Source organism: Protopterus annectens, chromosome 3.part0 (assembly GCF_019279795.1).
Source record: "Protopterus annectens isolate FY-2018-M chromosome 3.part0, PAN1.0, whole genome shotgun sequence".
NCBI lineage: Eukaryota > Metazoa > Chordata > Ceratodontiformes > Protopteridae > Protopterus > Protopterus annectens.
Genome location: NC_056731.1, coordinates 1619878030 through 1619891209, shown reverse-complemented (window position 1 = coordinate 1619891209; position 13180 = coordinate 1619878030). Strand labels below are relative to the sequence as shown.

The 13180-nt window shown below is 44.4% G+C and overlaps 1 protein-coding gene across 1 annotated transcript in view; it reads left to right on the top strand.

The window, feature by feature from the left end:
* UBR5 (ubiquitin protein ligase E3 component n-recognin 5) overlaps positions 1-13180 on the top strand; it is a 3965620-nt gene that overhangs the window by 385956 nt on the left and 3566484 nt on the right. The window contains exon 6 of the mRNA XM_044065648.1: positions 9848-9865. Within this exon, the coding sequence (XP_043921583.1) occupies positions 9848-9865 (18 nt within the window). The remainder of the gene's footprint in view (positions 1-9847; positions 9866-13180) is intronic.

Sequence of the window (13180 nt, the reverse complement as noted above, 5' to 3'; positions counted from 1 at the left end):
AGCACTGGTACCCATTACTGAGAAGTCTGGTGCAGGGAGCCTCCATGGCCTTTGCCTTCGATTCCACACCTGCTGTCTCAGGTGAACAGTCATTTACTCAATGTCAAACTTCACTCTCTTCACCTAACAGCCTGGCATATTCTGTTTTGAACCCTGGAGGGTCTCAGCTTCCACAGCAAGTTTTGAATGTTATTTTGGAGGCCAGAAGGCCTAGTACAAGGAAAGTGTACGCAGATAAATGGAAGAGATTTTTATTTTGGAGTACAGCAAAGGAATTTGATGTTTCTGAGCCTAATTTAAGTGTGGCTCTTCAATATCTTACTGAGTTACTGGACAAAGGTTTGTCCTTCTCTTCTATTAAGGTTCATGCTGCAGCAATTTCTGCTCACTATGACTGTGACCCACCATTGTTTTCTCATCCTTTGTTTAAGCAATTCCTTAGAGGGGCAAAGAATATAAGACCCCACGTGCAGCTCCTACTCCTGCTTGGGATCTCAATTTTGTGTTGGAGAAACTCACTCTACAACCTTTTGAGCCTGCAGCTACTGCCGAGTTGAAATATTTATCATGGAAGACTGCTTTTTTGTTGGCCATTACCTCTGCAAGAAAGGTTTCTGAATTACAGGCCCTTATGGCGGTTGAGCCTTTCTTAATTTTCCATAAGGATAGGGTATCTTTGCGTACTAATCCTTCCTTTATGCCTAAAGTGGTTTCTAGTGTGGCTTTAAACCAAACTATTCATTTGCCTCCTTTTATGCAAACCCCAAAATAAAGGGAAAAGATTTTGCACACTTTGGATGTACACAGGCAGTTGCGATATTATTTGAGCAGAACTAAAGGGTTCAGGCAGTCTCAGCAGTTATTTGTTTCATTTGCTTTGGGTTCTCAGGGCAAGCCTGTGTCAAAACAAACTATTTCTAAGTGGATTGGGTTTTGTATTGCTTTCTGTTATTCCCATCATGGTAAGGAGATTCCAGCTGGGATTAGGCCTCATTCCACTAGGGCTACTGCCACTTCTACAGCTTTTTTAAGGGGGGTGGCGACTAAAGATATTTTGGAGGCGGCTACTTGGAGTTCAGTGCATACTTTCTCTAAGCATTATCACCTTCCACTTTACTCTAAATCTAGGGCTGGTTTTGCCACTGCAATTTTACAGGGCATTTTGGCAGCTCCTACTGCTCTATAGATGTTCTTCATTCCACATTGCTGCAGTCCTAACTATTGGGTAGTCCGCTGTCCAGTCGGCCCGAATACCAAAGTATATGGCTGACGTCGGTCAGGGCGCATTAGACTGACGTCAGTACGTCAGGGTACTAATGCGCATGACCGACGTCATATCCTCAGTCTTTTTTGCCGCATGGTCCGATGCAGAAGCAATTTTGCGAGTGCAGGTTGGCGTTCTGAAAGTTTCTGAAGTCAGAGTTTCAGACCGAATCAAAGTTGGCTAAGTACCCCGTTGGGGAATATTTTGGTTTTTCTTGCCTCAGTATTTAACCGGATGTCAGAAAAAGTGAATAACTGTATTTCTTGTGGGAAACAGATACCTCATAGGGATTACCATACTTTGTGTATACCTTGTTTAGGGCCTGAGCACGACGTTGTTGGATGCCGCTCTTGTGCTAGATTTAACAAACGCACTATTAAAAGAAGGTTAGACTGTGCCAGGTTAGTGTTTGGGAAGCGTTGTAATTATAAAATGCCGCCGGATGCTCCGGCCGGCTTCGCTAAAAACGCAAAGATAAAGCAGCAAAGCCTAGGGTGGAGGAACCGACAGTCCCAGACGGCGGTTCTTTGGAAGGCTCAGTGGAGCCGGAGGTTTTGCCAGGTGTCTCTTTGGAGTCTCAGGGAGAGACTTTACTGTTACAGGATGTATCCTCTCAGGAAGTAGGCCAGGCTGAGGGGGCTTCTCAGGTGGCTGTTCTTCCTCTCTTCCTAAGGTGGTTAGAGCCTCCCTTCAGTTTCCAAGGCTTCTTTGAGGGGCAGGCCAAGTTTAGCTTCTGTGGGGGTTTCTCCTAGTGCTTCAGGATCTTTGCCTAAGAAACATATGCTTAAAATGGCAGAGGATTTGATTACTATGATTAGGGTTCTATGCCCCTCCTGATAAGAGGCCTAGGGTGGAACCTGAGTTTGAGAGTTTTGAGCAATGCTCGGAGGCTTGAGTCTTCGGCTGAAGACTTGCAGGAGTTCCTCCTTATTCTGATTCTGATGTGGATGATTCTACTCCTTCTGCTTCTCCTCCTGAGGATTTTTCATTTTCAGAGACTCTGCATTCCATGAGGGAGCATTTTAAATGGGAAGGTCAAGATTTCTCTGATTCCAGGAAAAGGCTTAGGGAATTCTTGTTTTACCCCAGCATAGGCCTTTAGCTATACCTCCTGTTTTGAATGTGGTGGAAGATGTGTTTGCAGAGGCTTCCCTGAATCCTGATTCTTTGCCTTCTGCCCCAGTTAAACCGGATAGGTATTATAGGGTGCCTGAAGCTCATAAGTATCTTTTAAGAGTCCTAGGGCAGACCCAGAAACTGTCTCTCAGGGGCCTAAAGGGGTGAAGGCCTCAGTTGTTAAAAATCCTGTCCCTCCTGATAAAGAGGCAAGGGCTTTGGATAGATGGGGAAAGAAAGTGTATACTTCTTCCACTTTAGCCATGAGGGCGTTGAATTGTCAGTTTCACATGTTAAAATATCAGAATTATCTTCTTTCACAGCTGAAATCTAAGGTGGATGCTCTGGCTGAAGGTATTGAGTGTAAAGAGTTGCAGGATTTAGTTCATGTGTCTGAACAGGTGGGTAAACATTCCTTGCAGTGTGGTTTTGATGCTGTGCAGGCCTCCTCCAGGGTGGCTGCCACTGGTTCTGTTCTTCGAGGCACGCCTGGCTGAGAGATCAGAATTTAGCTGAGCATGTTAAGACAAGGATTTTGGATGCTCCTTTACAGTCTGATGTGTTGTTTGGTTCGCCTGTGGAAGCAGTTTTGAAGAAAATGGAGGACAAGGCTAAGTCTATGCAAACTGTTAAAGATTTTTGCAGGTGCAGCCTCCGAAGTTTAGTAGAAATTGGCCTACTAAGGGATGGACTTATCCTGCTTATGATTCCCAGTCTAGGGGTAGGTCTAGACGTGGTAGGGGCAGAGCTCAGGGTTCTTTTAGGCCTAGGACAGGAGTTCCCCTGCTCAGACTTCTGGTGAGGGCAGGGGTCAGTCCTTTCGTAAGCAGACCCAATGACCTGCCTTTTCCGCTGCCAGTGCGTTCTCGCCTGGCAGCACCTTTGGGAGGAAGGCTGTCTCTTTTCAAAGAAAATTGGGATTTAATTACCCAAGACAGATGGGTTCTGGATATTATTCACCACGGTTACAGGTTTTATTTCCATACCTTGCCTCCTTTCAAAGGCATGCCAGACATTCCTCCTCTTCAAAGAACAGAGGCTCACAAGCAAATTTCTCTGTTGCTCCAAATAGGGGCCATTCAGTCAGTTCCTGTGCCGGAAAGGGGCCTAGGATTTTATTCTCGCCTGTTCCTAGTACCAAAGAAGGGGAACACGTGGAGACCAATTCTGGATTTATCTATCCTCAACACTTATCTGGACATTCCCAAGTTCAAAATGTTGACGTTACAACAGCTTTTACCTCTGCTGGGCAAAGATCACTGGATGGTAACTTTAGATCTCAAGGAAGCTTACCTTCATGTGCCAATAAGACTGAGTTGCAGGAAGTATCTGCGTTTTCGAGCTGGAAATTCTCATTATCAGTTCTCTGCATTGCCCTTTGGCTTATCTACTGCGCCCAGAGTATTCACAAAGGTTCTGGTTCCAGTGATAGCTTACTTCAGGCTAAAAGGAATCCAAATCTATCCTTACTTGGACGACTGCCTGATTCTGGCTCAAGAAAAAGAAGATCTTCTACAGCATCTGGAATATGTCATAGCAGTGCTAAGATGCCTAGGGTATTCTGTGAACAAAATAAAGTCCAGTCTAGTACCCTCTCAAGACATGTGCTTTCTGGGTGTGAGACTGAATACAGCAGCCCAGATGGCCTTTTTAACCCCGGACAAACAAAAGAATCTTTCCAGTTACTTCCATCATCTATCTCTTCAGTCCGGGCTGACTGCAAGGACAGTCCTTCAAGCCTTAGGGTTCATGGCATCTTGTATTCTGGTGCTTCCCAATGCCAAACTGCATATGAGGAAGCTACAATGGTATCTCAAAAATCTGTGGACACAGCACTGCCAGGATTTGGACACTGTCATTCAAATAATACCTTGCATTCAAAAGGAATTTTTGTGGTGGGCTCAGGAATGTCACCTAAACAAGGGACTCTCTGTGACCCGGCCAGAGGCAAGTCAGATTCTAACGACAGATGCCTCAGATATTGCTTGGGGAGCTCATCTAAATGGAAAGTGGATACAAGACAAGTGGCCTGCCAGACTACAGCATCTACATATCAACATGAAAGAGATGTTAGCAGTTCAGTTTGCATTAATTGCTTTCAAGGAGTTACTTCTTCCAGGGCAGGTGTTGATTCTAACAGACAACACAACTGTCATGTGGTACATCAACAAACAAGGGGGAACACATTCTTACCCATTGTGCAGACAAGCAATGATTTTATGGGAGACTGCGCTCAGTCTGCAACTAACTCTTCAGGCAAGGTTTCTCCCGCGAGCACAGAACTCCTTAGCAGATGTATTAACCCGACAAATCATGGATCCCCACGAGTGGAAACTGGATCTTCATGTATTTCAAAAATTGACAGTGTCATGGGGAACTCGACATAGATCTGTTCGCTTCTCCACTAAACCACCAGCTGCCAAAGTTTTGCACGAAGGGATTTCATCACACAGCTTGGAAAGTGGATGCTCTTTCTTTCAGTTGGAAAAATCTTCATGTGTATGCCTTTCCACCTCTGCCTCTTCTTCCAAAGGTGCTTCTAAAGGTCAGACAAGACAAGCCAAGGATGATTTTAATAGCTCCAGATTGGCCTCGGCAGCACTGGTACCCATTACTGAGGAGTCTGGTAAGGAAGCCTCCATGGCCTTTACCCTTGATTCCACACCTGTTGTCTCAGAGGGACGGTCATCTGCTCAATGTCAAGCTTCACTCTCTACATCTAACAGCCTGGCATATTCTGTTTTGAAAGACAGCAGGTCTCAGCTTCCTCAACAAGTTTTAAATGTGATTATGGAAGCCAGAAGACCTAGTACAAGGAAAGTGTATGCGGAAAAATGGAAGAGATTTTTGTTTTGGAGTGCAGCAAACAATTTGGAGATTACTGAGCCAAATTTGAGTGTGGCTCTTCAATATCTTACTGAGTTACTGGACAAAGGTTTGTCTTTCTCTTCCATTAAGATTCATGCTGCAGCAATTTCAGCTCACTATGATTGTGACCCACCATTGTTTTCGCATCCTTTGTTCAAGCAATTTCTTAGAGGGGCAAAGAATATAAGACCCCCACGTAGAGCTCCTACTCCTGCTTGGGATCTCAATTTTGTGTTGGAGAAACTTACTCTACAACCTTTTGAGCCTCGGCTACTGCTGAATTGAAATACTTGTCATGGAAGACTGCTTTTTGTTGGCCATTACTTCTGCAAGAAGGGTTTCTGAGTTGCAGGCCCTTATGGCAGTGGAGCCTTTTGATTTTTCATAAGGATAGGGTATCTTTACATTTAATCCTTCCTTTATGCCTAAGGTGGTTTCTAGTGTGGCTTTAAACCAAACTATTCATTTGCCTACCTTTTATGCAGATCCCCAAAATAAAGGGGAAAAGATTTTGCACACTTTAGATGTACACAGGCTATTGCGTTATTATTTGAGCAGGACTAAGGATTTTAGGCAGTCTCAGCAGTTGTTTGTTTCTTTTGCTTTGAGTTCAAAGGGCAAGCCTGTGTCAAAACAAACTATTTCTAGGTGGATTGGGTGTTGCATTACTTTTGTTATTCCCATCATGGCAAGGAGATTCCAGCTGGGATTAGGCCTCATTCCACTAGGGCTACTGCCACTTCCACAGCATTTCTAAAGGGGTGGCAACTAAGGATATTTTGGAGGCAGCTACTTGGAGTTCAGTGCATACTTTCTCTAAGCATTATCACCTTCCTCTCTACTCTAAGTCTAGGGCTGGTTTTGCCACAGCTATTTTGCAAGGCATGTTGTCAGTTCCTGCTTCCTTATGATTTGCCAGCCTCCCTTACCTCTGCTTTGGGATTCTACCCAATACTTAGGACTGCAGCAATGTGGAATGAAGAACATAGTACAGTTTTGTACCTACCATAAATGTAGATGTTCGAGGATCCACATTGCTGCAGTCCAATTACCTCCCTCCTTCCCCTCTGTGTTTAGGGGTGGTTGTGTAGGTGAGGTTATATTCTGCTGATTGTGTATATATTGTATATATATTTTTTGGTGCAGGTATTTTGGGAGTTTTTGTTTTTGGCCTTATCTTTTCAGGGTCTTCTGACATCTGGGGCAAGAAAAGACTGAGGATATGACGTCGGTCATGCGCATTAGTACCCTGACGTACTGACGTCAGTCTAATGCGCCCTGACCGACGCCAGCCATATACTTTGGTATTCGGGCCGACTGGACAGCGGACTACCCAATAGTTAGGACTGCAGCAATGTGGATCCTCGAACATCTACATTTATGGTAGGTACAAAACTGTACTTTTTGCCATCCTCCCTTACCTCTGCTTTGGGATTCTACCCAAGTGTAAGGACTGCAGCAATGTGAGATGAAGAACATAGTACAGTTTTGTACCTACCATAAATGTAGATGTTCGAAGATCCACATTGCTGCAGTCCAATTTACCCTCCCTCCTTCCCCTCTGTAGTTAGAGGTGGTTGTGTGGGTTGGGTTGTAAATATTGTGTATATTGTATATATTGTACATATAATTAGTGCAAGGGTGGTTGGTTGGTTTTTGCTGTCTTTTGGTTTTGACCTTTCTTTTTAGGGTCTTCTGACATCTGGGGCAAGAAAAGACTGAGGATATGACGTCGGTCATGCGCATTTGTATCCTGACGTCCTGATGTCAGTCTTAAGCTCCTTGACCGACGTCAGCCTAATACTTTGATATTCGGGCCAACCGAGGACAGCGGACTACCCAAGTGTAAGGACTGCAGCAATGTGGATCTTCGAACATCTACATTTATGGTAGGTACAAAACTGTACTTTTTGATTCTTTGGAGGCCTCTTGCAGGTCCTTTGTAACTGGATCTGTGATAAGAAGGCATGCTTGGCTCACAGGACAATCTATTTGGTAATAAGGCAGAAGAAGTTTTGAAAAAGATGGAAGACAAAGTTAAGTCTATGCAAATTGTAAAAGATTTCCTGCAAGTGCAGCCACCCAGGTTCAGTAGGCACTGGCCTACTAAGAATTTATCCTTTCCAGTACCCACCAGAGACGCTCAGGTCAAACCCAGACACTCCAAAGGCTCCAGGTTTCAGTCACAAGGAACTTGCAGAACAAAACAATGGGGTGCCTCCACCTACAAATCTGGAAGTAGCAAGGCACCTTCCTACGGTAAACAGTCTCAATGACTTTCATCTGCCATCTCCGAGCACTTATCTTTTGGCAGCCCCTTTGGGGGGAAAACTAGCACTTCATGCAGAAAATTGGCATCTAATTACCCAGGACAAGCGGGTTTTAAATGTAGTATCCCAGGGATACAGATTTAATTTCCACACGTTGCCAATCCCAAACGGATGGCCAGATCTGCCTCCAAATCAGTGGGCAGAGGCCCAGAAACAAGTTATGTCCCTCATGAATATGGGGGCTATTCAACCAGTACCAGAAAAGGAAAAGGGCCAAGGTTTTTATTCAAGACTTTTCCTGGTACCCAAAAAAGACAAATCATGGCGTCCAATTCTGGACTTATCCATTTTAAATACATTCCTGGACGTTCCAAAATTCAAAATGCTGACTCTACAACAGTTACTGCCTATGCTAAGCAAGGATGCCTGGTTGGTAATTCTAGACTTAAAGGAGGCTTACCTGGATATCCCAATCAGGGAATCTTGCAGAGGGATACCTCTGCTTCAAAGCAGGCTTTTTGCATTACCAGTTCTCTGCACTGCCCTTTGGCTTATCTACTGTGCCCAGGGTCTTCACGAAGTGCCTGGCACCACTAATTGCATTTTTGCAGACAAAGAAACATTCAAATGTATCCTTATCTGGACGATTGTCTAATTCAGGCAGAAAACAAGGACACACTTCTACAGCATCTGGCATTTGTAAAAAGGCTTCTAACTTGCCTAGGGTGCACCATAAATGAAAAGAAACCACAACTGGTACCCTCTCAAATAATTGCATTCCTGGGTGCAAGCTTAAATACAACTGCCCAGATGACTTGCCTCATGCCAGAAAAACAAATCCAGTTGATGACTGACTTCAAACAAATGGCCACAAAAACCCATTCATCTGCAAGACAAATTCTGCAGGCTTTGGGGTTCATGGCTTCCTGCATTCTACTAATTCCATATGCAAGACTGCATATGAGGATACTTCATTGGTACCTAAAAAGCTTATAGAGTCAACATTGTCACAGCCTGGAAACAATGATTCCTATCATTCCTTGCCTGCAGCAAGAGTTCCTATGGTGGGCGGAGGCCTGTCACCAAAACAAGGGACTGTCATTCATTCCACCCCCTGCCACCCAAACCCTGACTGCAGACTCATCAGATTATGCTTGGGGGGCTCATCTGGCAGGGAGATGCATTCAGGGTGAATGGAGCCCAAATCAAATGCACCTATGTATCAACCAGAAAGAGATGCTAGCTGTACAGAATGCTCTGGCAGCCTTCAAGGACTTTCTTCATCCAAGACAACTACTGATAGACGGACAACACCACAGTCATGTGGTACATAAGCAGGGGGGTACCCATTCCTACCCCCTTTGCAGACTAACCATGGCTTTGTGGAACACAGCCTTGACATACCAAATACATCTACAAGCTCAGTTCCTGGAAAGCAAAATACTCTGGCAGACGAACTAAGCAGAAATCGTATGGACCCACACGAATGGAAACTGGGTCCACAGATCTTCAGCATGTTGACACGCAAATGGGGGAGCCTAGACTAGATCTTTTTGCCTCACCCCAAAACTATCAGTTGGACAAATTCTGCACAAGAATCCATAACAAAAAAGCTTGGAAAGTGGATGCTCTATCCTTCAACTGGAAAAACTTTTCAGTCTATGCCTTTCCCCCTCTGCCTTTGCTCTCCAAGGTATTTCTAAAAGTCAGACAGGAAAAAACAAAAATAATTCTGATTGCTCCAGACTGGCCTCGCCAACACTGGTACCCGCTCCTACGCAACATGTCACGCCTTCCTCCATGGTACCTGCCTCAGACACATTTTCTACTGTCTCAGCAGAACTATCAAATTCTGCACACTCCGCTCCAAACTCTGAATCTTGCAACATGGCTCATCAACTAACTTCACCAGTTACATCCCTCAGCATACCTGTGATGGATGTCATTTTGGAAGCTAGAAGGCCTAGTACTAGAACATCTTATGCTGATGAATGGAAAATATTCTGTGCCTGGAACCAGGCACAGGAATTAAGCACATTCAATGGCCAATATTCCTCAGATTCTGCAATATTTACCTGTGATGCTTCACAAGGGCCTGTCTTTCTCTTCCATAAAAATCCATGCCTCTGCCATTTCAGCTCATTACAACACAGAGCCTCCCCTCTTTTCTCATCCCCTGCTAAAGCAGTATCGCAGAGGGGCCAAGTATTTAAGACCTCTCAGGAGAGCGCCAACTCCTGCATGGGACCTCAGTTTTGTGTTGGAAAAGCTCACCCTGCCTCCTTTTGAGCCAGCTGCTACTGCAGACATAAAATTTCTCTCTTGGAAGACAGCTTTTCTTTTAGTAGTCACTTCAGCCAGAAGAATTTCAGAACTACAGGCTCTCATGGCATTGGAGCCTTTTATTATTTTCTGCCCGGACAGGGTGGCGCTCAGGACCAATCGATCCTTTATGCCTAAAGGGGTATCTAGTGTATCTCTTAATCAGACCATTCATCTGCCAACCTTTTTTCCCAAATCCACAGAACAAGGGTGAACTGATTCCGCATTCATTGGATATACACAGACAGCTAAGATTCTACTTAAACAGGACAAAATCTCTAAGAAAATCTGAGTAACTACTGGTGGCATTTGCTGCAGGGGTAGAGGGAAAGGCTATTTCAAAGCAGACTATTTCAAAATGGATAAGCCATTGTATTCGTTTCTGCTACATGCATCATGGTAAACCTGTCCCCAAGGGAATCAGATCCCCATTCCATCAGGGATGCATCTACTTCCGCAGCCTTTCTTATAGGGGTTCCTACCAGGGACTTTCTAGAAGCTGCTACCTGTAGCTCAGTGCATACGTTCACCAAGCATTACCATTTACCTCTTTTCTCAAAATCCAGAGCAGGCTTTGCCACTGCTGTCCTGCAGGGCCTTATAGCTGCTCCTAATGCTGTATGATTCCATCCTCCCAACCATAGCTTTGGGATTCTACCCAAATATAGTGACTGCAACAGTGAAACATGAAGAACATAGTACAGTTGTGTACACTTAATATAAATGTAGATGTTAGAGTGTATTCACTGTTGCGGTCCTGGTTACCCACCCGCCAGCCCCCAGCTTTTCTCTTTTTATACCTCTTCTTTCTTTTACTATGCTCAAAAGCCTTTTTGTTGTATTTACTTTTATTTGGAGGTATATTTTTTGTGTTCTAAATTACATGCATGCATATATATTTTGCTCCCCATTTGGGGAAAACCTGACATCTGGGGCAAGAAAAACTGATGAAAATTACGTCGGCTGCAGGTTTTATACCCCTGACGACCTGACGTAATGGAAGAAGGGACAGCAACTGACGTAGGACCCAAGACTTTGTTAATCAGGCCGACAGAGGGCAACCTGCCAGCAGATTACCCAAATGTCACGACTGCAACAGTGAATACACTCTGACATCTACATTTATGGTAAGTGTACACAACTGTACTTTCTTTTCCTTGTATGGTCAATACCCTACCTTCTTTAGCCTGGCTTTCCTCCTGGGAAATTGAGTTCTGAAGTAGGTTCTTGCATACATCACTTTTATGGCCGAAGTATGAAAGCAGCCTATGTGCGACGTACCATGCATCCTACAGTAGTGAAAGATTTTTGTATACCAGCCAAGTTTGGTTGCCTATGGCGAAGAACTCTCTCATGTTAAGAATAGTGCAACAGATAAGAGAGGGACATCTGTTATGGTAAGATTTTACACAGCTGTTCTATGTCCTTCCATTACACTGTTGCAGTATTCTTAACATAGGGATCCCCTTCCAAGGGCGACCCAATGTTTGGCCAGTATACCAAAGCCTTTAGGTTGTTGTTGATGGACTGTATGTCATATGTATGTGCCCTGTGCAAGGCATAGGACATAACGGTGATGTCCAGATGTGTCATTCTCAGAATTTCTGCCGCCAGTCTGTATGACATCTTTGATTGCCTGAGTTGTTGCTGGTTACCTAGCTGTTCAAATAAGTAACCCATTGGGGCTTTTTGACTTATCCTTTTTTGCTTTCAGCATTTGTGTTGTAGGGTTTCATGTCATCCAGAAAGGGTAAATGCCAGCATGAGACAGATTCCCCATAAAGACCTTCACGAGCAGTACTTGTTTTGTTTAAGAGCTTCTCGTGTCCTGTACTACCTGAGATGCCTTTGCTCCAAAGACTTTATGTAGTCATCTTTCATATCTCACCATTTATCTTGAAAACCAGCGTGCAAAGCTTTTAGTGAAAGAGTGTATATTGAAGGTGCTTTACCAGCCTGAGGGTCCGCCGTCTTCAAACAAAGAAAGCCAAAAAAAAGTCAGGTCTGATTCTTCGGCTATGCCTTTTCCACAGGACATGTCTTTTGGGGCTGATGAAAGCCTGGAGGATCGTCCGGTTTCTGGGTTGGAGTCCTCTGCTGTGACCAGTTCAGAGGCCTGCATGGATCCAGTTTCTCGCATATCCTCTGTGGCCTTGTAAACGTCCCCTTTGGACACTTAGGGGGTACAGAGGTTGATTATCACCCAAGGGGTTTCCTCAGATATGGGTTAGGGAGGAAGTCCTGGTTTCGATTGAGTGTAGGATCGCATCATAGCCTTCTACTTTTCATGAGTCGGATGTCTCTTTAAATAAGAAACAAAAGACAAAACCTATTTCTTCTGCTCCCAAGGACCCTCAAAGTGATTGGTAGTCTTCCCCCTTCAAAAGGTCTAGGGATCAGGATTCCTCTGAAGAAGTGGATTCTGATGAGGAATCCCTGGCCTATTCTACCTAAATTCCTTCCTCTTTGGATTATGTTTTTGAGGAAGAGGAGTCTGCTAGTCCTGAATCTCCTTTTGACGAGATTTCCTTTGGGTAACTGTTGCCAGGATGATGGAATTCTTTAAATGGGATTGTTCTCAAGTTTCTGAAGTGCAGCGACGATATGTGCTCTTTCAAATGGAATCTCCTAGACCCCCTGCTGTTCCTTCTGTTTCAGCTACTTTATTGGATACCTATTCTTCTACATCTCGGGCCCCAGTCTCTCAGCCTCCTACTCCTAAAAAACAGGTTTTATAAAGTGCCTGATGTCTGTGCAAAAAAGCAGAAGACAATCTGGTGAGGAAGATTTGGGACAGACAGGAAGAAGGAAGAGGAAGCGAGGATGTCCAGCAAAGTTGTGGATGGATTGTGTGAAAGAGGGTCTGCGACAGGCAGGAATGTTGAAGAAGGCAGGAATGCGGCACTGAATTGAGAGAGTTGGCGACAGTTAACACGATACCCCGACCCCATGTAGAAAAATGGGAAAAAGAAGGCTAATGAAGATGATGATGACTGCAGATTCCTGTATGTGTCCATCTGCTGACTCTAAGGTGTTTTCTGTGGCATCCGACAAGCTTTCTAAATTACTGCCTTCTACCAGACTTCTTCCTTCTGATAAAGACGGCGGGTTTATGGAAAGGCTGGGTAAAAAGGTTTCTACTTCAGGTACCCTAGCCTTTCGAGCTGTTAATTATCAGTGTCATATCACCAGATGTCTCGGCTGTCCTTTCTCAGGATTGCAATGTTTTTTCTGACCTTTCTGATTCCTGTGTCAAGTAGTGAGTGCACATGGTTACTTCAGTTGCTTCCTCTTTTCTGCCTGGTAACCAGTTACAGTTTCTTGGTCGGAATTCTAACCA